Source organism: Oncorhynchus mykiss, chromosome 22, assembly GCF_013265735.2.
Source record: "Oncorhynchus mykiss isolate Arlee chromosome 22, USDA_OmykA_1.1, whole genome shotgun sequence".
Taxonomy (NCBI): domain Eukaryota; kingdom Metazoa; phylum Chordata; class Actinopteri; order Salmoniformes; family Salmonidae; genus Oncorhynchus; species Oncorhynchus mykiss.
Window position 1 is genome coordinate 27,807,763 of NC_048586.1, and position 24,813 is coordinate 27,832,575.

General features: G+C 43.7%; 1 protein-coding gene and 1 long non-coding RNA gene across 5 annotated transcripts in view; one reads left to right on the forward strand and one right to left on the reverse strand.

The window, feature by feature from the left end:
• The window catches only part of LOC110501686 (M-phase phosphoprotein 8), a 40,553-nt gene extending 31,192 nt beyond the window's left edge, over positions 1-9,361 (reverse strand). For 3 of the 4 annotated variants that reach the window (XR_002470238.2, XM_021579422.2, XM_021579418.2), the window contains exons 1-3: positions 9,028-9,361; positions 1,938-2,144; positions 52-1,038 (exon numbers count right to left, since the gene is read on the reverse strand). Coding sequence is in view for 3 of the 4 variants with exons in the window: in XM_021579422.2 (XP_021435097.2) it covers positions 52-1,038; positions 1,938-2,144; positions 9,028-9,117 (1,284 nt within the window). In the remaining variant the exon portion in view is untranslated. The remainder of the gene's footprint in view (positions 1-51; positions 1,039-1,937; positions 2,145-9,027) is intronic. The other variant, XM_021579419.2, reaches the window with a different exon arrangement.
• Positions 9,362-12,689: 3,328 nt separating this feature from the next.
• LOC110502120 lies at positions 12,690-19,832 on the forward strand. The gene is made up of 4 exons (XR_002470298.2): positions 12,690-13,869; positions 15,101-15,191; positions 18,093-18,246; positions 18,436-19,832. It is a non-coding gene; the product is annotated as an uncharacterized LOC110502120 (long non-coding RNA).
• Positions 19,833-24,813: the final 4,981 nt, after the last annotated feature.

Consider the following 24,813-nt stretch of genomic DNA (forward strand, 5'->3'; position numbering starts at 1 on the left):
AGTGTTGATTTACTAACCTCACTGCATGTAGTGCAAAGCTGCTTGGTTTACCTTCAGTGGTTTAGTGTTCTCTGCAGGGGTGGGCTGGTGGACCATCTGTTTGCGTGGAACGCGGTCCTTGGCCTCACAGTTCAGCAGGAACTTCTCAAACAGGTTAGTGGAGGTGGCTGGTTCCTTATCCCCGCCCACTTCCTCTTTAGACTCCTCCTCTCTGGCCTTGCTGGTGCTGGCCCCTGCACCAGAGGAGGACGAGGGGATTTTCAGTGGTGCAGAAGTTGCCTCCTGGCTTTTGCCCTTGGCCTTCTTGTGGACGTGGGCTGGGGTGTCGCTGGAGTCAGAGGTTGGTGTGGGCTCATCCCGGCTCTGGCTCTTGAAGGAGGCGAGGCTCTTGAGTTTTGCAAGGCCGCTTGTGGAGAGCGTGGGCGAAGTAGTTTCCGGCTTCTTGCCTTTCCTGTCCTGAGGGAAGTCCTTGATGCCCTGCAGCCTCAGGTCTGACTTTCCCTTCTTAATCTTGGGCTTGTCATCATTGCGAGACTTTTCAGTTGGTGTGGTATCATCCATCTGGGACTCAGACGGCCCCTCGCTAAGCTCCTCTTCCAGGGGGGCGGTGGCCTCATCTTCAGTGGACTCCAGATCACCCCTTTGATCCTTCTTTGTCTTTTTCTTCTTCCCTTCCTCCATGTTATCTTTTTTCCTATGCTTTCCTCCTTCCTTGGACTTGTCCTTCCTGTGCTTCTTGGAGGGCACGGGGGCTTCTTCCTCATCAGATTCAACAAATCTCTTCTTGGAGTCTGACATCTTGGTATTGCGGCCCGGGGTCGGGGGAGGGGAAAGCTCCTCTTCATCAGACTCTGGTGCCGGACGAGGCCTGAAGTCCTCCTTGCGCTTGTCTTTCTTCTTTTTCCTTTTCTCCTTCGAGGGAAGTGCCTCTTCTTCTTGGGGCTTCTTCTTTTTCTTTTTCTTGACAGGCAGGTCTGTGGGCTTGTCTTTATCACTGTCAGAGTCGGCATCGAACACATCACTCTTCATGGGCAGCTTCTACAGAGAAGATGGGACATTCACATCAGCCATAGAAAGTGATATCAGTTACTCAAATGTATACTGAACAAAAGTATAAACGCAACATGCAACAATTTCAACGATTTTACTGAGTTACAGCCAATTAAAATACATTCATCAGGCCCTAATATATGGATTTCACATGACTGGGCAGGGGCGTAGCCATGGTTGGGCCTGGGAGGGCATAGGCCCACCCACTGGGGGAGCCAGGCCCAGCCAATCGGAATTAGTTTTTCCCCACAAAAAGGCTTTATTAGAGACAGAAATACTCCTCAGTTTCATTAACTGTCCGGACAGCTGGTCTCAGACGATCCAACAGGTCCTGGACTAACGTGGTTACAAGTGGTCTGCGGATGTGAGGCCGGTTGGACGTACTGCCAAATTCTCTAAAACGACATTAGGCGTCTTACGGTAGAGAAATGAACATTACATTCTCTGGCAAAAGCTCTGGTGGACATTCCTACAGTCAACATGCCAATTGAACGCTCCCTCAAAACTTGAGACATCTGTGGCATTGTGTTGTGTGACAAAACTGCACATTTGAGAGTGGCCTTTTATTGTCCCCGGCACAAGGTGCACCTGTGTAATGAGCATGCTGTTTAATCAGCTTCTTGGTATGCCACACCTGTCAGGTGGAAGGATTATCTTGGCAAAGGAGAAATGCTCACTATCAGGGAAACAAATTGGTGCACAAAATTGGAGAGAAATAATCTTTTAATGCATCTGAAAAATGTTTGGGATCTTATTTCAGCTCAGGAAACACGGGACCAACACTTTACATTTATAACAACACTTTGCGTTTATATTTTTGTCAGTGTAGTTAGTGTAACAGTCAGTCAGAAAAATCTAAAACATTCCATCCCAGCAATTAGACTCACCAAGCCTTTCTTATGGTGGCTATGATCCTCCTGGATAGGACTTACCATGCCCTTCTTAGCATCTTGGTCTTTCTTGACCTTAGCCTCTGCCAGAGCCCTCTTGTAGCCCAGCAGCACCTCCCTGCAATCCTCCAGGTGGGCCTCAGGCTCCCAGGTGTCATCGTCAGATGAGTAGTTCTTCCAGCGAACGCGGTACAGGACCTCCCCCTAAAGACAAGGACAAATACATGTGGGTGAGAGCAATATGAGAATGCTTGCTGGAAATGTTTTCATTGCAGAAAATGAAGACTGACTGACTGTTAGGGTTTGGCGATATAGCAAATTCATTTGGATTTATGTATTTGCGTGATATTCCAAAACGTCTGTATCGCAAAAAACACATTTGTGTGAGTATTTACAGTTGAAATCGGAAGTTTACATACACCTTAACCAAATACATTTAAACTCATTTTTCACAATTCCTGACATTTAATCCTAGTAAAAATTACCTGTCTTAGGTCAGTTAGGATCACCACTTTATTTTAAGAATGTGAAATGTCAGAATAATAGGAGAGAATTATTTATTTCAGCTTTGATTTCTTTCATCGCATCCCAGTGGGTCAGAAGTTTACATGCACTCAATTAGTATTAGCATTGCCTTTAAATTGTTTTTACTTGGGTCAAACGTTTCAGGTAGCCTTCCACAAGCTTCCCACAATAAGTTGGGTGAATTTTGGCCCATTCCTCCTGACAGAGCTTGTGTAACTGAGTCAGGTTTGTAGGCCTCCTTGCTTGCACACGCCTTTTCAGTTCTGACAACACCTTTTCTATAGGATTGAGGTCAGGGCTTTGTGATGGCCACTCCAATACCTTGACTATGTCCTTAAGCCATTTTGCCACAACTTTGGAAGTATGCTTGGGGTCATTGTCCATTTAGAAGACCAATTTGCGACCAAGCTTTAACTTCCTGACTGATGTCTTGAGATGTTGCTTCAATATATCCACATAATTTTCTTTCCTCGTGATGCTATCTATTTTGTGCAGTAAAGCACCCCCACAACATGATGCTGCCACCCCTGTGCTTCACGGTTGGGATGGTGTTCTTCGGCTTACAAGCCTCCCCCTTTTCCCCCCAAACACAATGATGGTCATTATGGCCAAACAGTTCTATTTTTGTTTCATCAGACCAGAGGACATTTCTCCAAAAAGTACGATCTTTGTCCCATGTGCAGTTGCAAACCATAGTCTGGCTTGTTTATGGCGGTTTTGGAGCAGTGGCTTCTTCCTTGCTTCCTTTCAGGTTATGTCAATATAGGACTCGTTTTACTGTGGATATAGATACTTCTGTACCTGTTTCCTACAGTATCTTCACAAGGTCCTTTGCTGTTGTTCCGGGATTGATTTGCACTTTTCGCACCAAAGTACTTCCATCTCTAGGAGACAGAATGCGTCTCCTTCCTGAGCGGTATGACGGCTGCGTGGTCCCATGGTGTTTATACTCACGTACTATTGTTTGTAGAGATGAACGTGGTACATTTAGCTGTTTGGAAATTGCTCCCAAGGATGAACCAGACTTGTGGAGGTCTACAATTTTTCTTCCTGAGGTCTTGGCTGATTACTTTTTATTTTCCCATGATGTCAAGCAAAGCGGCAATGAGTTTGAAGGTTTGAGGTGTTGCCCACAGGTAACTCCCCCAATTGACTCAAATTATGTTAATTCGCCTATCAGAAGCTTCTAACGCCATGGCATAATTTTCTGGAATTTTCCAAGCTGTTTAAAGGCACAGTCAACTCAGTGTATGTAAACTTCTGACCCACTGGAATTGTGATACAGTGAATTATAAGTGAAATAATCTGTCTGTAAACAATTGTTGGAAAAATTACTTGTGTCATGCACAAAGTAGATGTCCTAACCGACTTCCCAAAACTATAGTTTGTTAATTAACAAGAAATTTGTGGAGCGGTTGAAAAACGAGTTTTAAATTACTCCAACCTAAGTGTATGTAAACTTCCGACTACAACTGTATGTCCGCTTCTTCTCGTGTTGTATTTTTGATCTCGTCTCCTTCGCTCCTTCTGTGCTGTGTGCACCTACGATTTACACCAAAGATCTGTATATAAATGACAACATGCTCATGTCTCCGCTCTAACAACGGGAGTCATTGTCCCAATGACTTGGGCTTATTTTGGACAGATTTTGGCAGGAGTGAAACAGTCATCTTCTCTGTTTGCGCACACACACACACAACAAGCCCGTCACAACAAATATGAGAGATCACTTCTTCCTCTCTGACAAGCGGTTTGGTCCAACAGAAACAGTCATATGGACACTGAAACAGAGACATTATTTTACCATAATAGTGAAGTTAACCTTTCTAATTATACCCTTTTTATGTCTCAACTCTTCAAATTGCTCGCAGAGCAGATGTTACTAAAACAGGAGTATCAATGAACATTGATTCAGTTTGTCAGCTAGCAGAATTTTGGCCAAAGACTGTTATACTGGCTGTGTAGTCTTCTTTATAAATGTGCAATAAGCATAAAACAATTATATACAGAATGTTCATTCCATAATGCAATTAGCGGGAAAACATCGTTGTCAAATAGGCACTGCACAAGCAAGCATTTTCATGTGAGATGAAAATATCCATTAAAAAAATGAAAGGAGATCTAATACGCTACTTTGAAGCAAGGTAAGACATGCCTCATATGTATTAAAATGTTCAGGTTTCAAACAATTACGTACTTTTTCAAAATACATACCGCCTCCAGCTCATTGCAAAGTGATGTGTGACGTGGTGATGAAGCCTGTCTTCCGTTGCCATTTGATGCACTGTTCAAAACAACTGAGAACTCAGAAATCTCCGACTTCCGACTTCAGTGCTTTCAAGACAACTAACTGGGAACTGGGGAAAAAACGAGCTCCGAAAATCATTTTAAACTCTCATCCAACTCGGAATTCCAACTCGGAATTCTAACTCGGGAACTCTGGACTCTTTCTAAAGCTTCAACTTTCCGAACTGAAGATCACTGACGTCATGATTTCACCTTGTATTTCACGAGTTCCCAGTTGCCTTGAAAGCACCACAAGATGCTGCGGCAGCAGCAGATTTTTCACTCAAAGGCTCTGTATGCTGTGCACGTGTGATTAATAGGATCATTCACAAATACTGAACACAAACTGCAATTTAATTCCACTAGATTATGCAAATTAACCTAGACCGATAAGCATTACCAGTCACACGTTTTTACAGTCACACGTTTTTACATCGACTGGTATATCCATTAATTAATAGGTTAATTAAGCAATGAGGCATGAGGGAGTGTGGTATATGGCCAATATAACACAGCTAAGGGCTGTTAATATACAAGATGCAAAGCGGAGTGCCTGGATACAGCCCTTAGCCATGGTATATTGGCCATATACCACTAACCCGCAAAATGCCTTATTGCTATTATAAGCTGGTTACTAACGTAATTAGAGCAGTAAAAGAACATGTTTTGTCATATCTGTGGTATACGGTCTGATATACCACGGCTGTCAGCCAATCAGCATTCAGGACTCAAACCAGCCGTGGTATATTGGCCATATACCACACCTTCTCAGGCTTTATAGCTTAAATTCTAATCGCAATGGGATTTTTTATTTTTCTCCCGGACAATTGGCCAGAGACAATTTTATCGGCGTTTCTATTATTTTTTTTTTATCTGACAAAAGCCGCCTATTACCGGCTAATGGAAACCCTGCCCCACACACACATGCTGAGTGCAATGTAATCGGCCATAATCGGCATCCAAAAATGCAAATGACTGATTTTTAAGTTTTCATAACATCGGCCCTAATTAACCGGCCATTCCGATTAATCGGTCGACCACTACTGCCTACCCCGACCTCCCCTAACCCGGATAACGCTGGAGCAATTGTGCTCCGCCCTATGGGACTTACGATCACGGCCTGTTGTGATACAGCCCGGGATCGAACCAGGGTCTGCAGTGACGCCTCTAGCACTGAGATGCAGTGCCTTTGACTGCTGCACCACTCGGGAGCCAAAAATATGGGCAGTTATTCTAACATAGGCGGCGTGTGGATTTCAAGCTTTGGGGAAACTTTTCACCATAAAAATGCAGACTTATGTAAGAGCCTACTATTCCTAATATGATGATTAGATAACCTAACTCAATCACTGTTGGCAAAAAAACTCTTCAATGCTGTGTGTAATGGCTTGGAGTAGGCTATAACAAATACAATATGACGTCCCTCTAACCTAATGGAGAATATTAATGCCCTCTTTATCATTGGGCACCGACACAATAATCCAGACAGTGAATATGCACACTCACCGGGGATATGGCCGATGTTCTCCGCTGGTGCTAATAAAATTCAATACTTTTCGCTCAATTAAGTTGATTATTTTGATCATTAAAACACAGATTGGAGTCTTCATTGTCTTCTCTTTAAAGCAATAGCCATTTGTTTTCCAAACAGTTTTTCTGCGATTGTATATTTAAATATTGCAATATGCCTGGCTCTCCACTTTTCACTGACAGTCGCAACTCAACAATCATCTATACGGCATTTGCAGCACGCTCTGCCCAAACTGCGGGCCCTTCCGACTGTAGGCAATGCGATTTAAAATAAAGCTAATAATCTTCTGTGACCAAATCATGCTTTCTGGTGTAGTAGCTTATTTAAATTTTATTTATTTCTGTATAAACAGGAGTAAGCTAATTAGGCTATATCATTTTGGCAATTTAATTAAATGTACATTAAGGAAAGCTTAGCTTCCCCTAGCCTTATGGACTCGCTGCCAATGTCGTCTTCTAACATTTTCAAATTGCTCATCGAAATTCAGTAAGAATGACACGCGCCGCTGTATCCAAGTTGCATGTTCTGTTACGATGAATTACCATAAATTAAATGTGATTTGTCATTCTGAGAACCGTGGGTGCACGCCCTAATCAGGTTATGCAACCAATGCATATGGGTCCAGTACATTTCTTAAATTCAAACGCTGCCAGTCAAATGTCCGGCATCACATTTTCCTGCTACGTGTACATATTAACTCACCTTGTACCCCTGCACATAGACTCTGTACAGGTACTCCTTGTGTATTAACTTTGCATTGTTGGAAACGGACCCGTATGTTAGCATTGCACTGTTCGTCTACACCTGTTGTCTACAAAGCAAGTGACAAATACATTTGATTTGACCCATGCCTACTCATAGACCTCTCCGTCTGAGACAAACACACATTCAGTTGAAAGGCTGTGTCTAGCACTATGGCACACAGCCAGTATTTTCAGTCCCCACCCTCCTATCCAGTGAACTGGGACAACAGAGAGCTCCAGTCAGATGGAATAAGGGACAGGGGCTGCAGAGTTCTCTGACAATTTGACAGACTTTGCTTGTTTGGATCATGTGAATAATGTGTTCTGGTTCAAGTGCGGTACAAGTGTGACTGTAGCACAGTGCATGGCTGGTTGGGATTATAAATAATACTATTTTTTTTTTAAAGAGTCAGGTTTCTCTCTCCCCAGTCCATCTTCCTCAGAGGCTTTGTTTTCCTTTCTCATGCCTCAGCTCAAAAGCAGTTACATAAGAGGAACTGGCTGTGTGAGTGACACCAGACCTCCCCCTACACACACAGAACCCTCCTCCTCATCCAATATTGCCCTCCCCTCCGGAACTTTGCCTTTGCTGGGGCTGGGTATTTCACTGAATCGCTATTGAGCGACAATCACAAACACAAGCCTCAGACAAGCCTCTCTTTCTCCCGTTCTCTCTCCATTTCACACACACGTTTGTCTGCAGAGGAGCCTTCTGGTCCATCTTGTGTGGCAACACAGCAGCTCCCTTCTGTGGTGTCGTGCAGGGTTCCCCAACTGACCTGCGGATGGTTTTATTTGGCCCCCCAAGTTTTTAGAGAAAAGAAATCATGCGTGTGTAAATGTTTTTGTTGGACATAAGTTCAAGTATTCCCACGCATAATAAGAGAGACACGATGTGCTGGTATACAAATGTAAAAAAGGTAAGGAATGATTATGTATTAGTCAAACATATCTGTTTGGGCTTCTTGTGGTCAATTTGCAGTCTACAAATGATTTGTAATTATGTTCCGGCCCCCTGACCAATAAAAAAACAGCCGGCGGCTGAATCTAGTTGATGATCCCTGGTGTACTGTATGTAGTACAGTTATCTCACCAGACTGAAATGTGGTTGCCATCTGTCTGATTCTCAGGGGATTTTGTAAACCGTTCTCAGACAAGTGGGAAGACAAACCCTAGCCAAACTCCAGTCCTCCCACCCCCTTTTCGCCAAAGTGTGCACTTGTTCACTCCCCCTGTTGTTCACTCCCACTTGTTCACCCCGTATTGATGCTTTGCCTGTTTGATGGTTAATCGGTGGGCACTGAATAACCAGTGCAACCTAACTAGAAGAGACCAGTGTAATGTTCTGCAAGGACACCTGGCTGTACCCACAACTCAAAGAAAGCCGACTCATTATTGTAGAACACCATCACGTGAAAAGGAACGGTCTGTACCATTGTATTATGTACCGTGGGAAAAGGAGCGTCATTGCTAATGTATTTAGTTAGCTCGAAAATAGAACATGTCTAGAGACAGTGTCGATATACATGGCCAACATAACAAAAACAAAGATGACAGCAGAAGATAGAATTATGCAGCTGCCTACTAGACAGTTAGAGCTAGTTACGAGTTGGTTGTACACGCGTTAACACGGAGGGTTTGTTCTATTTGGCAAGTCTCTGCAAGTGGGACTGGCTGAAGTCCAGTGGATGAAAGAATAACACCAGTCTGTCTGGCCAAGCTTTAATATTCGTGCAAAGAGGGGGGCGTCGGATGCCTGTGCAAAGTTGTGCAGCCATTGACATTTCCTTTGCGGTTGGCTAGTTAGCAAACTGTTCATTTTATACATCAGTCAACTGTGCGTGGACATTTGAGCGTTTCTCTGCGTTAGCTAGCCATATAACGTTATTTAGTTTAATACAAAAGGGTTCCTAGTGTTTGTCATTGTCAAATTGTGTAGTTTGTTAGCTAGCAGCAACGTTCAGTTAGCTAAGTTAACAACAAGCTTGCTTTGTTACTGTACCTCCTCCGTTCGCATGTCAATAATCCTCTCCACTTCGTAAACATCTTCAACCTCGTCGTCGCTGTCTCCAGCCTCTGGCTTTTCCGCCATTTTATCGTAACAGGAATAAACAACAGTAATTATCTTATTATGCCTTCGCCGGTATTAAAGCCAAGCCCTGAGATAGCTAACTATCTACAGTACACGCTATCAATTTTTATTAGCTTTGTTAGCCACAACAACTGTATGTTAGGCTAGCTGGTTAACTAACATTAAAGAGCGGGGGGCTGATAGACTAGGCGGGCTGACTGAGTAGCCGGAGGTACGTCTTCTTCGTGTAGTTGACTTCTTCGATGAGGCAGTTGGCATCCAATACATTTTGTATTACCGCCACCTATTACACTGGAGTATACCTCCTTTTTACTTTGCTTGAAAAAATTATAATAATAATGATAAAGAAAAAATGTCATTAAGAAAACAATACCCTACCATCTAACCCTACACTCACAAAAAACCCACCACCCTACTCTATTATTTATATATCTTACCTCAGGCCAACAGTCTGAAAGGACAGTACACCACCAACCAACACACCCTGTACCTCTTCTTCTGTCAAGTCTCGGACACCCAAATACCTCTCTGCAGCTACCACCACAACCTCAATGTTCTGCAACTTACATTCCATCCCTGCAGTACAGTTGATAACCATTGCTATAAACGGAACAACACATTCACCATACTGACGCCCCTCAGGGGTGTGTGCTTAGTCCCTTCCCATACTCCCTGTTTGCCCACGACTGCATGGCTGGGCACGACTCAAACACCCTAATTTAGTTCTCAGACAAAACGATGGTGGTAGGCCTGATCACCGACAACGATAAGACAGCCTACATGGAGGAGGTCAGAGACCTGGTACACACCTTTTCTATTTATATACTGTCGATAATGTCTGTACACGCCATCATGTGTAGATGGGAGACCAGATGCTGCTGGAAGTGGTGTTGGAGGGCAAGTAGGAGGCACTCTTTCCTCTGGTCTAAAAAATATCCCAATGCCCCAGGGCAATGATTGGGGACACTGCCCTGTGTAGGGTGCCGTCTTTCGGATTGGACGTTAAATGGGTGTCCTGACTCTCTGAGGTCATTAAAGATCCCATGGCACTTATCGTAAGAGTAGGGGTGTTAACCCCAGTGTCCTGGCTAAATTCCCAATCTGGCCCTCAAACCATCACGGTCACCTAATAATCCCCAGTTTACAATTGGCTCATTCATCCCCCTCCTCTCCCCTGTAACTATTCCCCAGGTCGTTGCTGTAAATGAGAATGTGTTCTCAGTCAACTTACCTGGTAAAATAACGGATAAATAAAATAAAAATCATATACATATACAGTATTTCTATATTTCCTAATTCCTTTCTTTACATTATTTGGATTTGTGTGTTTTGTTTTGTTAAGTATTACTGCACTGTTGGAGCTAGGAACATAAGCATTTCGCTACACCCGCAATAACATCTGCAAAATATGTGTACTCGACCAATAAAATAAAATTTTATTTAGATTTTTGATAGTACACATATCTGCTGGAGCCAGACCCTATTGAACCCAACTCTCGCATGGCACTACTTAGTGGGCGCAGACAGTGTGTAGTAGATCACACATGCCTCGCCCCACCTGCCGCTGCCCAGTGTGCTGTCCGCAGATAGACCTACTCCAAAAATGGAAAAAGGTACATGGGCTGGCAGACGTGATGATCAGCCGGTCATATCAAAGATGTTCAAGATCCTGAATTTTTTATTCCAAAGGTACTTTTACTTTAGAATACAACATTCTCATTAAATCAATCGATCATCAATAAATATGAGCATAACCTAGGCCTATAACTGCTGGCAGCTATCACAGTGTTTTAAGACCTAATGTATTCTCATGATCAGATATTATACAATAATGCTATTCATGATTGAACCCACTAGGTGGCATAACCAATATTTTGTTTCATGACCTGCACCTAAAAATAAGCAAGATGTGTGACACAGCCTGGAACTGGTCTTACACTCCTGTTCTTGTGTTTATGTATCCACACTGTCTTCACGGGCCACTGATAATAACACCTGCCTTTTAACTATACTGGCCAACAGACTAGACCTACCAGACTTAGATTTGCCCTTTTCTATTCTTTATCACTCCTCAGTGTGTATGGTACCGATATTCTGTCATATTTAAAAGCCATACGCCATTTTGATGGAAGATTATTTGCCAGTACCAGTGGTACCAGAATTCAGTAGCAGGTTTACACAACTTCCTCAACCTGTATAATTCATCTGACCAGCTGTCACGACTTCCGCTGAAGTCCTCGTTCGGGCTGCGTTCGGGGGTCGACGTCTCCGGTCTTCTAGCTATCGCCGCTCCACCTTTCATTTTCTATTTGTTTTGTCTTGTTTTCCCAAACACCTGGTTCACATTCCCTCATCAGACTAAATGTATATTACCCTCTGTTCCCCTATGTATGTGTGTGGAATTGTTCTTTGTGAAGGGTGTTATGCTACAGGCTGGCTTGCGCTAGGTTTGTTTGTTTTGTTTATCCGGTTCATGTTACCATGGTTGTGCTTTGTGCTGCCTCGCCTGTGCCTTTGGGTCAGGGTGTACATTAAAGTTCTCCTGTTATCACCCATCTCTGCTCTCCTGCGCCTGACTTCCCGGCAACCAGTCACTCACCCCGTTACAGGGGCAGGTCACCTGTAAGTCACCCATAACTGGTCTCAGCTGTACTGACAAGGCAGGAGCAAAATAACAATTTGTTTAATAAAGTGATTTAAACCGACTGTGGAAAATCACTCAGGGAATTTGTGACATCTGCTCACAGATTCAACAAAACCCCCAGACACTGAACCAACACACAGATCACAATCAAGTGATATTGTGATTGGATGGCCAGTAGGCTATGAGCTCGGAGTAGTGTGAAAAGCAACAGGAAATGTATCATTTGGTGGACAGAGAGAGTGCAAATGTCTTCTGTTTACACTGACCATTAGGCTCAGACACTTCCGGTGACCCTATATCAGTGTGATTTCGAGCAAACACAAACTCTCAGGCTACACACCACTGGGAGGTGGAGAAGTCAAAGGCAGCCACTTCCTCATACCAGTAGTACTCTCCATATTTAGATGGATTAGAGATGCTCTGCTAATGATCTACATTGTACAATGGAAAATTACACAATGTGGGTTGGCAGTAAAAGAAAGGGATAAGTGTTTTAAGAAAAGGAGGTCCGTATGCCCATGTTTCTTCTTCTCTAAATCGAAACCAGTTAAGGATGCACTCCGGGATCCAACTTTGTAATTTATTGCACAAATTAGATTTGTAACATATCACACAAATTGCAAAATACTTCTTACTTCAAGATGAGGAGAGCCACTTCAATTAATCAATCAATCAAATGTATTTATAAAGCCCTTTTTACATCAGCAGATGTCACAAAGTGCTAAACAGAAACCCAGCCTAAAATCCCAAACAGCAAGCAATGCAGATGTAGAAGCACCGTGGCTAGGAAAAACTCCCTAGAAAGGCAGGAACTGTCAACACCTGATCTGTTTCACCCATCTTGTGCTTGTCTCCACCCCCCACCAGGTGTCTCCCATTTTCCCCATTATGCCCTGTGTATTTATACCTGCGTTTTCTGTTTGTCTGTTGCCAGTTCATTTTGAATTGTCAGGTCGTCACCAGCGTGATTGCTGGTTTTCCATGCTCTCTAGTTTTTTTTTGTTGATAGCTTTTCCGATTCTAACTTTTCTGCCTAGCATTCTGTACATGCCTGATTCTGATCTGGTTTATGAACTTCTGTCTGCCCTGACCCTGTCTGCCGTCCAGTACCTATTGGACTCTGATCTGGTTACGAACCTCTGCCTGCCCTTTGCCTGCTCCCCGTGTTATAATAAATTATCTGAGAACTGAACCATCCACGTCCTGTGTCTGCATCTGGGTCATATCCTGCGTCATTATAGGAACCTAGGAACAAACCTAGAGAGGAACCAGGCTCCGAGGGGTGGCCAGTCCTCTTCTGGCTGTGCGGGGTGGAGATTATAAGAGTACATGGCCATTTAAGGACAGATTGTTCTTCAAGATGTTCAAATGGGAGACGAGTGGAAGACCGCGTTCAGGACCACCACAAGGCATTATGAGTACCTTGTCATGCCGTACGGGTTGATGAATGCTCCATCAGTTTCCCAATCCTTTGTAGACGAGATTTTCAGGGACCTGCACCGGCAGGGTGTAGTGGTGTATATCGATGACATTCTGATTTACTCCGATACACGCGCCGAGCATGTGTCCTTGGACGACTGTTGGCGCATGACCTGTATGTTAAGGCTGAGAAATGCCTGTTCTTTCAGCAGGCCGTCTCCTTCCTAAGGTATCGCATTTCCACATCAGGGGTGGAGATGGAGAGTGACCGCATTTCAGCCGTGAGTAATTGGACGACTCCCACCACGGTAAAGGAGGTGCTACAGACCAGGTTCCCGGAATAAGACGCACTATCCAGACTGTATGACTCAGAGGAGCGGCCCATGGATCAGACTCCCATACTCCCGGCCTCCTGCCTGGTGGCGACGGCCGTGTGGGATCTGGACACGGACATTGAGCAGGCGCTCCCCCCCAGTGTCCCGTTGGGCGTAAGTACGTTCCGTCTGCTGTCCGTAACCAGTTGATCTCTTGGGCCCACACGTCTCCCTCCTCTGCTCATCCGGGGATCGGTCGGACGGTGCGCTGTCTGACTGGGAAGTACTGGTGGCCCACCTTGGCAAAGGACGTGAGGGTTTATGTTTCCTGCTCGGTGTGTGCCCAGTGTAAGGCTCCGAGACACCTGCCCAGAGGTAAATTACATCCCTTACCCGTTCCACAACAACCTTGGTCACATCTGTGATCTTCCTCTCACAAGGAAATACCACGATCCTGGTCGTTGTGTATCGTTTTTCTAAGTCCTTTCGTCTCGTTTGTTTTGTTGTGTTACCGGTTTGGAACTATAATAAAGTGTGCTTTATTTACTCTGCTCTCCTGCACCTGACTTCGCCTTCAAACACATCTGACAAGCCACTTTAAACAATGCCGATTTATGTTTTCATACCCTACATTACTCATCTCATATGTATATACTGTACTCTATACCATCCATGTATCATCCAGATCCAGTAGCATCTTGCCTATGCCGTTCGGCCATCACTCATTTATATATTATTTTGTACTTAATTGTATTCATTCCTTTACACTTGTGTGTGTATAAGGCAGTTGTTGTGAAATTGTTAGGTTATATTACTTGTTAGATATTACTGCATGGTCAGAACTAGAAGCCCAATCATTTCACTACACTTGCATTAACATCTGCTAACCATGTGTATGTGATAAATACATTTAATTTGATTTTTGATTTGAATATGCATATCCTTGCTTCAGGGCCTGAGCTACAGTCAATTAGATTTGGGTATGTCATTTTAGGCAAAAATGTAAAAATAGGGGCCAATCCTTAAGAGGTTTTAACATGCTGATAGAAATTTGTTAAAATGGATTTAAGCTTCCCTGCATTAAAGTCCCCGGCCACTAGGAGCGTTTTCCTGTTTGCTTATGATGGAATACAGCTCATTGAGTGCGGTCTTAGGGCCAGCATCGGTCTGTGGTGGTAAGTAGCCAGCTACGAAAAATACAGGTAGATAGTGTGGTCAACAGCTTATCATGAGATACTCTACCTCAGGCGATCAAGACTTCCTTAGATATCATGCACCAGCTGTTGTTTACAAATATACAGAGTCCCTCGCCCCTTGTCTTAGCAGATGCCGCTGTTCTATCCTGTCTATACAGTGTTTAACCAGCCAGCTGTATGTTGATAATGTCATCGTTCGGCCATGAATCTGTGAAGCATAAGATATTTGCAATGTCCCGCTGCTAGTTTAATCTTCCTTGTAGGTCGTCAATTTTTATTTTCCAACGATTGCACGTCGTTAACTAGTAGAACGGAAGGCAGTGGGGGTTTATTCGATTGCCTACAATTTCTCAGAAGGCAGCCCAACCTCCGCCCTGTTTTTCTCTGTCTTCTCTTCACTCAAATGACAGGGATTTGGGCCTGTTCCCGGGAAAGCAGTATGCCCTTCACGTCCAGCTCGTCAGACTTGTTAAAGGAAAAAAAATATTCTGCCAGTTCGTGGTGAGTAATCGCTGTTCTGATTTCCAGAAGTTATTTTCGGTCATAAGAGATTGTAGCAGCAACATTATGTACGAAATAAGTTACAAACAATGCAAAAAAAAAACGAACAAAAAACACAGTTGGTTAGGAGCACATAAAACGTCAGCCATCTTCTCCAGCGCCATGATAGGTGAAAACATTTGTAACATTTGGGAAGTAAGCTGGGACAAGCTGAAATTGTGACTTCTACAGTGATGTATGCCTATAGGCAATACCATCAGCCTTGGTGAGAAAGTACATATATGGGCAGAATAAAACCTATGATATAACATGTCAATGTCTGGGGTAAAACCTGCTATTTTAATTTGGTGTCCTTTAGGAACAGATCATTTCCCAGTGTGGTATTATGACTTGGGGCAGGTGGAATAAAATAGTAAATCACAGTGTGAAATGTTCTGGTTCTGCTCAGAACTCCTCTTCCCAGTCTGTTCCGAGTATTCTACATGCTGGGAGGACACCAGTGCTTAACTACAGTGATTTAAGAGACAGATAGTAACAACACAGTCCAATCTCTTTCTCGCTCTCTGACTCTGAGAGTCACAACTCATACTGTGCATTCGTAAAGTATTCAGACCCCTTGACTTTTTCTACATTTTCTTACGTTACAGCCTTATTCTAAAATACAAGCTTGGCACACCTGTATTTGGGGAGTTTCTTCCATTCTTCTCTGCAGATCCTCTCAGGCTCTGTCAGGTTGGATGGGGAGTGTCGCTGCACATCTATTTTCAGGTCTCTCTAGAGATGATTGATTGGGTTCAAGTCCAGGCTCTGGCTGGGCTAATCTAGGACATTTAGAGACTTGTCCCGAAGCCACTCCTGCGTTGGCTTGGCTGTGTGCTTAGGGGTGTTGACCTGTTGGAAGGTGAAGCTTTGCCCCAGTCTGAGGTTTTGAGCACTCTGGAGCAGGTTTTCATCAAGGATCTCCCTGTACCATGCTCCGTTCATCTTTACCTCGATCCTGAATAGTCTCCCAGTCCCTGCCGCTGAAAAACATCCCCACCGCATGATGCTGCCACCACCATGCTGGTGCTAGGTGCTAGGTTCCCTCCAGACGTGATGCTTGGCATTCAGGCCAAAGAGTTTAATTTTGGTTTCATCAGACCAGAGAATCTTGTTTCTCATGGTCTGAGAGTCTTTAGGTGCCTTTTGGCAAACTCCAAGCGGGCTGTCATGTGCCTTTTACTGAGGAGTGGCTTCCGTCTGGCCATTCTACCATAAAGCCTGATTGGTGGAGTGCTGCAGAGATGATTGTCCTTCTGGGACAATCAAGGTTATCCCATCTCCATAGAGGAACTCTGGAGCTCTGTCAGGGTGACCATTTATGGTCACCTCCCTGACCAAGGCCCTTCTCTCCCGATTGCTAAGTCTGGCCGGGCGGCCAGCTCTAGGAAGAGTCTTGGTGGTTCCAAACTTCTTCCATTTAAGAATGACGGAGGCCACTGTGTTCTTGGGGATTTTCAATGCTGCAGACATTTTTTGTACCCTTCCCCAGATCTAGATGTGATTGGGCAGTGCGATGGCGATTGCATCGTCTGTGGATCTATTGGGGCGGTAAGCACCTTGAAGTGGGTCTAGGGTGAATGTCATTTCATACATAGAAATGACATTCAACAGTACCATTCATTTAGAAGGTAGAGGTGATGGGCCTCCCGTGTGGCGCAGTGGTCTAGGGCACTGCATCGCAGCGCTAGCTGTGCCACCAGAGACTCTGGGTTCGTGGACGACGCACAATTGGCCTAGCGTCGTCCGGGTATGGGAGGACTTGGCCGGTAGGGATATTCCTGTCTCATCGCGCACCAGCGACTCCTGTGGCGGGCCGGGCGCAGTGCACGCTAACCAAGGTAGCCAGGTGCACGGTGTTTCCGTGCGGCTGGCTTCCGGGTTGGATGCGCGCTGTGTTAAGAAGTAGTGCGGCTTGGTTGGGTTGTGTTTCGGAGGACGCATGGCTTTCGACCTTCGTCTCTCCCGAGCCCGTACGGGAGTTGTAGCGATGAGACAAGATAGTAATTACTAACAATTGGATACCACGAAATTGAGGAGAAAAAGGGGGTAAAATAAAAAAAGGTAGAGGTGATATGATCCTTAATTATCCTCTCAAAGCACTTCATGATGACAGAAGCTAGTGCTACGGGGCGATAGTTATTTAGTTAATTTACCTTGGGTACTGGAACAATGGTGGACATGTTGAAGCAAGCAAACTGGGATAGGGAGCGATAGAGGACACGGCTGGCAGCCTTGCAATGGTTAACACGCTTAAATGTCTTATTCACTTCGACCACGGAGAGGGGAGCGGGCTGCGTCTGCTGCACTTTGTAATCCGTGATTGTCTATAAACCCTGCCACATGAATTTCGACTCTACTTTGTCTCTGTACTGATATTTTGCCTGTTTGATTGCCTTCCGGAGGGAATAACTGCACTGTTTGTATTCAACCATATTCCCAGTAACCTTGCTGTGGTTAAATGTGATGGTTCACGCTTTCAGTTTTGTGCAAATACTGCAATCTATTTGCTGTCTTCACTATGTACATTGTCTCGGGATGGAATTATGAAAGCGGCTCTTCTATTTCTCTCTCTTTTCAGTCATAATCTTTATTACCCAGTGTCTCCTAATCACTGACCGCACCAGCCAGTCAATCAGCCAATTACTAAAACGGACAAAAATACTATAATTATGTTCAATCAGCCAGTTACTCAATACAAAGACTTCCAATCACTCTCAATCATTATTTTACTATGTACATGCACTAATCATAAAACATGCATCTATTTTTAGAAAACCCTCAAAAGAAGACTAGACTAATTTCCTCCCTTCTCTTCTGGTTGAGTTGACTTATTCTCCTGTCGGTCTCTGTCCTCAACAGGTCAGCTGTAAGATTGCTACAATGTTATCCAACTACTGCATCATGGCCTACTCCAGCTGGCTGCTGGCCGAGGGAAACTACCCACACAGCCTGGTCAGTGTCTCCCTCTTCTCCCAGAAGAGGCACCTCTGGTGGTACATCATCCTGGGCTGGGGTAAGCCTTTCTTACTGTAGAAACAGTAGAAGCTTTTACTTAAGTGACCATGAATTAGCAAGAATGAAGTACAAGTTTGCTAAAGTAAAAGCTTCTACATTGATTTTGGCTATGTGCTTCTATCCCTGTCTGGGAGCTCTGCCTGGGAGCTTCTAATCACTGTCTTTTCCCATTCCATTGTCTCTACAGGTTCTCCAATGGTCATCATAGTAGCTTGGAGCTTGGCAAAATATATCCATGAGAATGAAGAGTAGGTTATGTCTGTATTCAAGTATTCATGTCAGAATGCTTATATGCTCCCCACCTATAGTGTGTGTATTTTCCCCCGGTTGTAAAGGTGCTGGGAGACGAGGGGATCTGGTGAATTCTCAGAGTTCCTGTTCTCCTCTTCATTGTTGTGAGTTCTGACATAACCTTTGACCCCATAACCAAGTTTGTGATTTTCTGTTAGTCAGCACCTCACTCAAAATCAGTCTCTTATTTAGGTTACCTTTCTGTTTTTTCCTGAGTATCATAAGAATCCTGGTGGCCATGTTACGGATACAGGACATGCATGTGAATTAGTTCAACCAGTACAGGTAGTGAGTGTTTTTATTCTGTTTGACAAAAACAATTAACAGCTACAGAAAAAAAACCACTTTTGCCATGTTGATGATATCTTATGTAGTTGTATATTTGTATTTTCAGGCTTGCTATGTCCACCCTCCTTTTGGTATCTCTCTCTGGTTTGCACTACGTCCTCTTTGCATTTCTCCCACATAAAGTAAATGAAATATGGAATTGAGCTGGCTTTCGACCTCCACTCAGGTACTGTAGTGCCTTTATCCCACCTCTGTGGTTGTACTATACGTAGAGTACATTTTATGTACAAACTTCCAGTGGATCTATTTTTGGGGATACATTGAGTATACCTCAATATTTGGCTGTGCTTTGTTCTATTCTAAGGGTTTGTAGTAGCAGTTCTATACTGTTTTCTGAATGGAGAGGTAAGTTGACACCCACACAGTTAATGTTCTAGGTTATAGTGAATAGAGAGGGGATTGACTGAACCCGGGTGTTGAACTTTGACACTCCCCAGGTTCAGTATGAGGTCCAGAGGAGGTGGAAGCGATGGAGACTGGAGCAGTATATACACTATATATACAAAAGTATGTGGACACCCATTCAAATAAGTGGATTGAGCTATTTAAACCACACCTGTTGCTGACAGCTGCATAAAATCGAGCAGACAGCCATGCAATCACCATAGACAAACATTGGCAGTAGAATGGCCTTACTGAAGAGCTCAGTAACTTTCAATGTGGCACCATCATAGGATTCCACCTTTCCAACAAGTCAGTTTGTAAAATGTATGCCCTGCTAGAACTTCACCGGTCAGCTGTAAGTGATGCTATTGTGAAGTGTAAACGTCTAGCAGCAACAACGACTCAGCCGCGAACTGGTAGGCCACACAAGCTCACAGAACGAGACCGCCAAGTGCAACACTCACTACCGAGTTCCAAACCGTCAGCACAATAGCTGTTAACCTGGAGCTTCATGAAATGGGTTTCCATGAACAAGCAGCCGCACGCAAGCCTAAGATCACCATGCGCAATGCGAAGTGTCATTTGGCGTGATGTAAAGCTCACCCCCATTGGACTCTGGAGCAGTGGAGATGCGTTCTCTGGAGTGATGAGTCTCGATTCACCATCTGGCAGTCCGACAGAGAAATCTGGGTTTGGCGGATGCCAGGAGAACGCTACCTGCCCGAATGCATAGTGACAATTGTAAAGTTTGGTGGAAAGGAATAATGGTCTGGGGCTGTTTTTCATGGTTCAGATTAAGCCCCTTAGTTCCAGTGAAGGGAAATCGTAACTCTACAGCATACAATGACATTCTAACAGATTCTGTGCTTTCAACTTTGTGGCAACAGTTTGGGGAAGGCCCTTTCCTGTTTCACCATGACAATGCCCCTGGGCACAAACTGAGGTCCATACAGAAAGGCTTTGTCGTGATCAGTGTGGAAGAACTTGCAAAGAGCCCTGACCTCAACCCCATCAAACACCTTTGGGATGAATTGGAATGCCTTCTGCGAACCAGGCCTAATCGCCCAACATAGGTGCCCGACCTCATTTATGCTCTTGTGGCTGAATGGAAACAAGTGCTCGCAGCAATGTTCCAACATCTAGAGCAGCGCCAGATTTAGGCATAGGCGACATTGGCAGCCGCCCAGGGCAGCATCTTGCCAGGGGCAGCATGGGGCACCCACACAAAAAAATTAAAAATAATAATATATATATTTTTTTAAATATTCCCGAATGGTAACATTTGCGCGATCGGTTTTCTATCGCTCATTTGCACGTCACGTCAATGATATCATGTCACCGTGTGGGACTGTGGGTCAATGAACCTTGTCGGAGTGGCCGCCCTGATTCTAGTTTGTGAGCTAGGCAGGCTACTACCTGGGAAGGGTTCCCACTCAGAAGTACGAGATGGGAAAGGGGCAGGGGTAGGTTGACCTCGGGTCTCCCCACTGGAATCCTGAGGTAGGGGGAGCGGGGGGAATCTATCAAATAGCGCACAGTACAGTACTAATGCAATTAGTAATGCAATTAGTAATGCAATTAGTTGCAATTTAGTTTGTGTTTCTTGTTTGAAGTGCATAGTGTAATAATCAGGTTATCTTCTTTGTAAGTGTGTTATCTGTTTGTGTGATATAGAGTTTGTGCAATTTAGTTTTATTTGTGTGTTTTTTGTTAGCATTTGGGTAATAGTGTAATTTTTATTTGTATTTATATACTACAATTTGTTTCTATTTGTCTTTGTTACTACTTTTTGATATTTGAGTCTGTATATTTCTGTATATTTATATCTATATAGTTTTAAATGTTATGGTTATTTATTTGTGGGGGGAGGGGCTAGAACCTCCACCGATCTAGCGGAAAGCCTTCCCAGAAGAGTGGAGGCTGTTGTAGCAGCAAAGGGGGACCAACTCCATATTAATGCCCATGATTTGGAATGAGATGTTCGAGCAAGTGTCCACATCATTTTGGTCATATAGTGTACCTTGGGAGGCCAGGCGCCAACATGGCTGTGTGATGGACATGACCCGCCGCTGTTGAGGGAGAGCAGGAACATTACGGTAAACTGGCACCAGAAGGTGAGGGTGAAGCCCAAGGGAGAGGTGTGCTGCCAGAGCAGAGCCACAAACACAATCACATCCCCCGCCGACAGCATAGCTGCTACCAGCACCAGAGCTGACCCCAGGCCCCACCACCGTTCCCGAGTCCCGGCCCTCACTCACTTGCAACATTACCAGTAACTCCAGGCAGAAGATGGCTCCCACACTGGCCAGGGAAACCAACAAGTGACACAAGCCCACCGCCACCCCCTTAGTCCTGATCCCAGTAACCTTGGTTATGTCGCTCTCCAGCAGAGTTTGAATCATGTGATTAAGAAGGAGAAACTTGAATACCAGATCCAGCTGTGTAGAATACCTTGGGTGCATTCTTTCATGTGAAATAAGACCGTAGGCATTTGAGGGAACAAATGATAGGCTTACCAAAGACCATAACAAAGGTAAACAAGAAAAAATGTCATTTCTGAACTTATTAAGCAGGAATATCATATTTTACTTTTGAAAAGAGCCAACAACTGCAGGTTAAACTCAATAAATCATACTATTTAATGGCATACTGGTTAACATCTCGCAGACCTCACTAAACAAAAACACGCCAAACTAGTTATAATTTTAAAAGATGGGTACAAATGCGTTAACTAGAAACAACACAATTAATTACCATTTGTAAAAGCTTATGAAAATCTATATAAAACAGAATTAAACAACAGTTGGACGGATCTTAAAACCTCTCTGGGATAGGGTCTCGTTTCCTGAATTTCCGCATGATTCACGTGCCCAAAGTAAACTGCCTGTGACTCAGGCCAGGAAGCCAGGATATGTATATAATTGGTAGCATTGGATAGAAAACACTTTGAAGTGTCTAAAACTGTTAAAATAATGTCTGAGACCATAACAGAATTGATATGGCAGGCAAAAATCCGACCAGAATTGGGCTCTTATTATGGAAACCTATGGTTTCTATGTGAATCCATCTCCCAGATTGCAATTCCTATGGCTTCCACTAGATGTCAACAGTCTTTATTCAAGGTTTCGTGCTTCTTTTTTGAAAAAAAATATTGTTATGAGACCACCTGGAGAAAATCAGTCTTTCGGTGCGCGAGCATACGAATTTTCCTTTCCTATTGAACATACTACTTTCCGTATGAAATATTATAGTTTATTTACATTGTAGAGTACCTGAGGATTGTTTAGAAACAACATTGTTTGACTTGTTTGGACAAAGTTTTTTGGGCTCCTTTTGTCTGCATGTTGAACGAGTGGATTACTGAAATCGATGGCGCCAACTAAAGTCCTTCTTTATATCCCAAAAAGTCAGTTTATCTAACAAAACGACCATGTTGTAGCTGGGACCCTTGGGATTGCAAACCGAGGAAGATCTTCAAAAGTAAGTGATTTATTTCATCTCTATTTGTGATTTTGTGAAGCCTGTGCTGGTTGAAAAGTAGGTTGATGTGGGGTGCGGTCCTCAGACAATCGCATGGTACGCTTTTGCCGTAAAGCCTTTTTAAAAATCTGACAAAGCAGTTAGATTAACAAGAAGTTAAGCTTTTAAATGATACAAGACACTTGTATGTTCATGAATGGTTTAATATTACGATTATTTATTTGAATTGCGAGCCCTCCAATTTCACTGGATGTTGTCGGCTTGTGTCCCGTCTAAAATCTTAGACTCTCAACCCAGAAGCAAATATCAGCAGACAAAAAATAATCACTAAAAACAGAGATCACCCAAAAATAAATATTAGACCCTGTTAAAATATTAGCGTGGAGAAAAGCACAAGGAATGTATTGTTTCCAAAAGAGTCCTATTTAACATTCTGGGACAAAGTAGTGGCACTATTTACACAAATGACAACTCGTAATTCAATTCAGTTCTTCCTAGTTCCATCTATCAAACAGTTATCTCAGTATCTCAGAGTCCCCTGCTGATTACAAACCCAAATGTGTAATAAATTGTGAGAATAATATCAAAGCTCATAAGCAAACAAATGGAAAGTCTTACCAGACTTAATAAAAAATTATATAGTACTTTTCATAAGATTCTCAAAGCTCATTAATTATTGATACATATCAATCAATCCAACCACTCAAATTCATAGATGGGGGACTGCAAGGACTGACCATGCATATCCAAAATTATGGTTTTAACCATGTTTTGAGACTAGTGTTTACATTTACTTTGTTTACAAACATTAGTAAAACAAGCTTCATATTTTGTGTTCTGATGAGGAACGACAGTTGAACAAAGCTCATGAGGCATTTATAAGTTGTTGTATTTATTTATTTATTTTACCCCCTTTTTCTCCTCAATTCCACGCTGATCCTCAACACAGGGGCCCTTCAGGGGTGCGTGCTCAATCCCCTCCTGTACTCCCTGTTCACTCATGACTGCACGGCCAGCTGCACCATTGAGAGCATCCTGACAGATTGCATCATTGCCTGGTATGGCAACTGCTCAGCCTCCGACCACAAGGCACTACAGAGGGTAGTGCGTACGTCCCAGTACATCACCGGGGCCAAGCTTCCTGCCATCCAGGACCTCTATACCAGGTGGTGGCAGAGGAAGGCCCTAAAAATTGTCAGACTCCAGCCACCGGAGCACCAAGTCTAGGTCCAAGAGGCTTTTAAACAGCCTCTACCCCCAAGCCATAAGACTTGAACATTTAATCAAATGGCAACCCGGACTATATCCATTGCCCAAGTATTTAACTTGATCTGAATAGTTGTCATGGAGTTGTATTCCCTGCAACAGTCTCCACTTGCCCGAGAGGCAAAAGCGGCGGTGAAATGAGTCTTTTAGGATATCGAAAGTACAGTGGCAGTTTAGTTTAGGTGTATAGTACCAGTAAAAAGTTCGGACACACCTACTCATTCAAGGGTTTTTCTATATCTTTACTGTTTTCTACATTGTGGAATAATAGTGAAAACATAGCTATGAAATAACACATGGAATCATGTATTAAACAAATCAAAATATATTTTAGATTCTTCAAAGTAGACCCGCTTTGCCTTGATGACAGCTTTGAACACTTGGCATTCTCTCAACCAGCTTCACCTGTAATGCTTTTCCAACAGTCTTGAATGAGTTCCTACTTATGCTGAACACTTGTTGGCTGCTTTTCCTTCACCCTGCGGTCCAACTCATCCCAAACCATCTTAATTGGGTCAAGGTCAAGTGATTGTGGAATTTAGGTCATCTGATGCAGAACTCCATCCCTCTCCTTCTTGGTCAAATAGCCCTTAGACAGCCTGGAGGTGTGTTGGGTCATTGTCCTGTTAAAAAACAAATGATAGTGGGACTAAGTGTAAACCAGATGGGATGGCGTATTGCTGCAGAATGCTGTGTTAGCCATGCTGGTTGTGTGTCTTGAATTCTAAGTAAATCAGACTGTCACCAGCAAAGCACCCCCCTCCTTCTCAAAGCTTCACGGTGGGAAATACACATG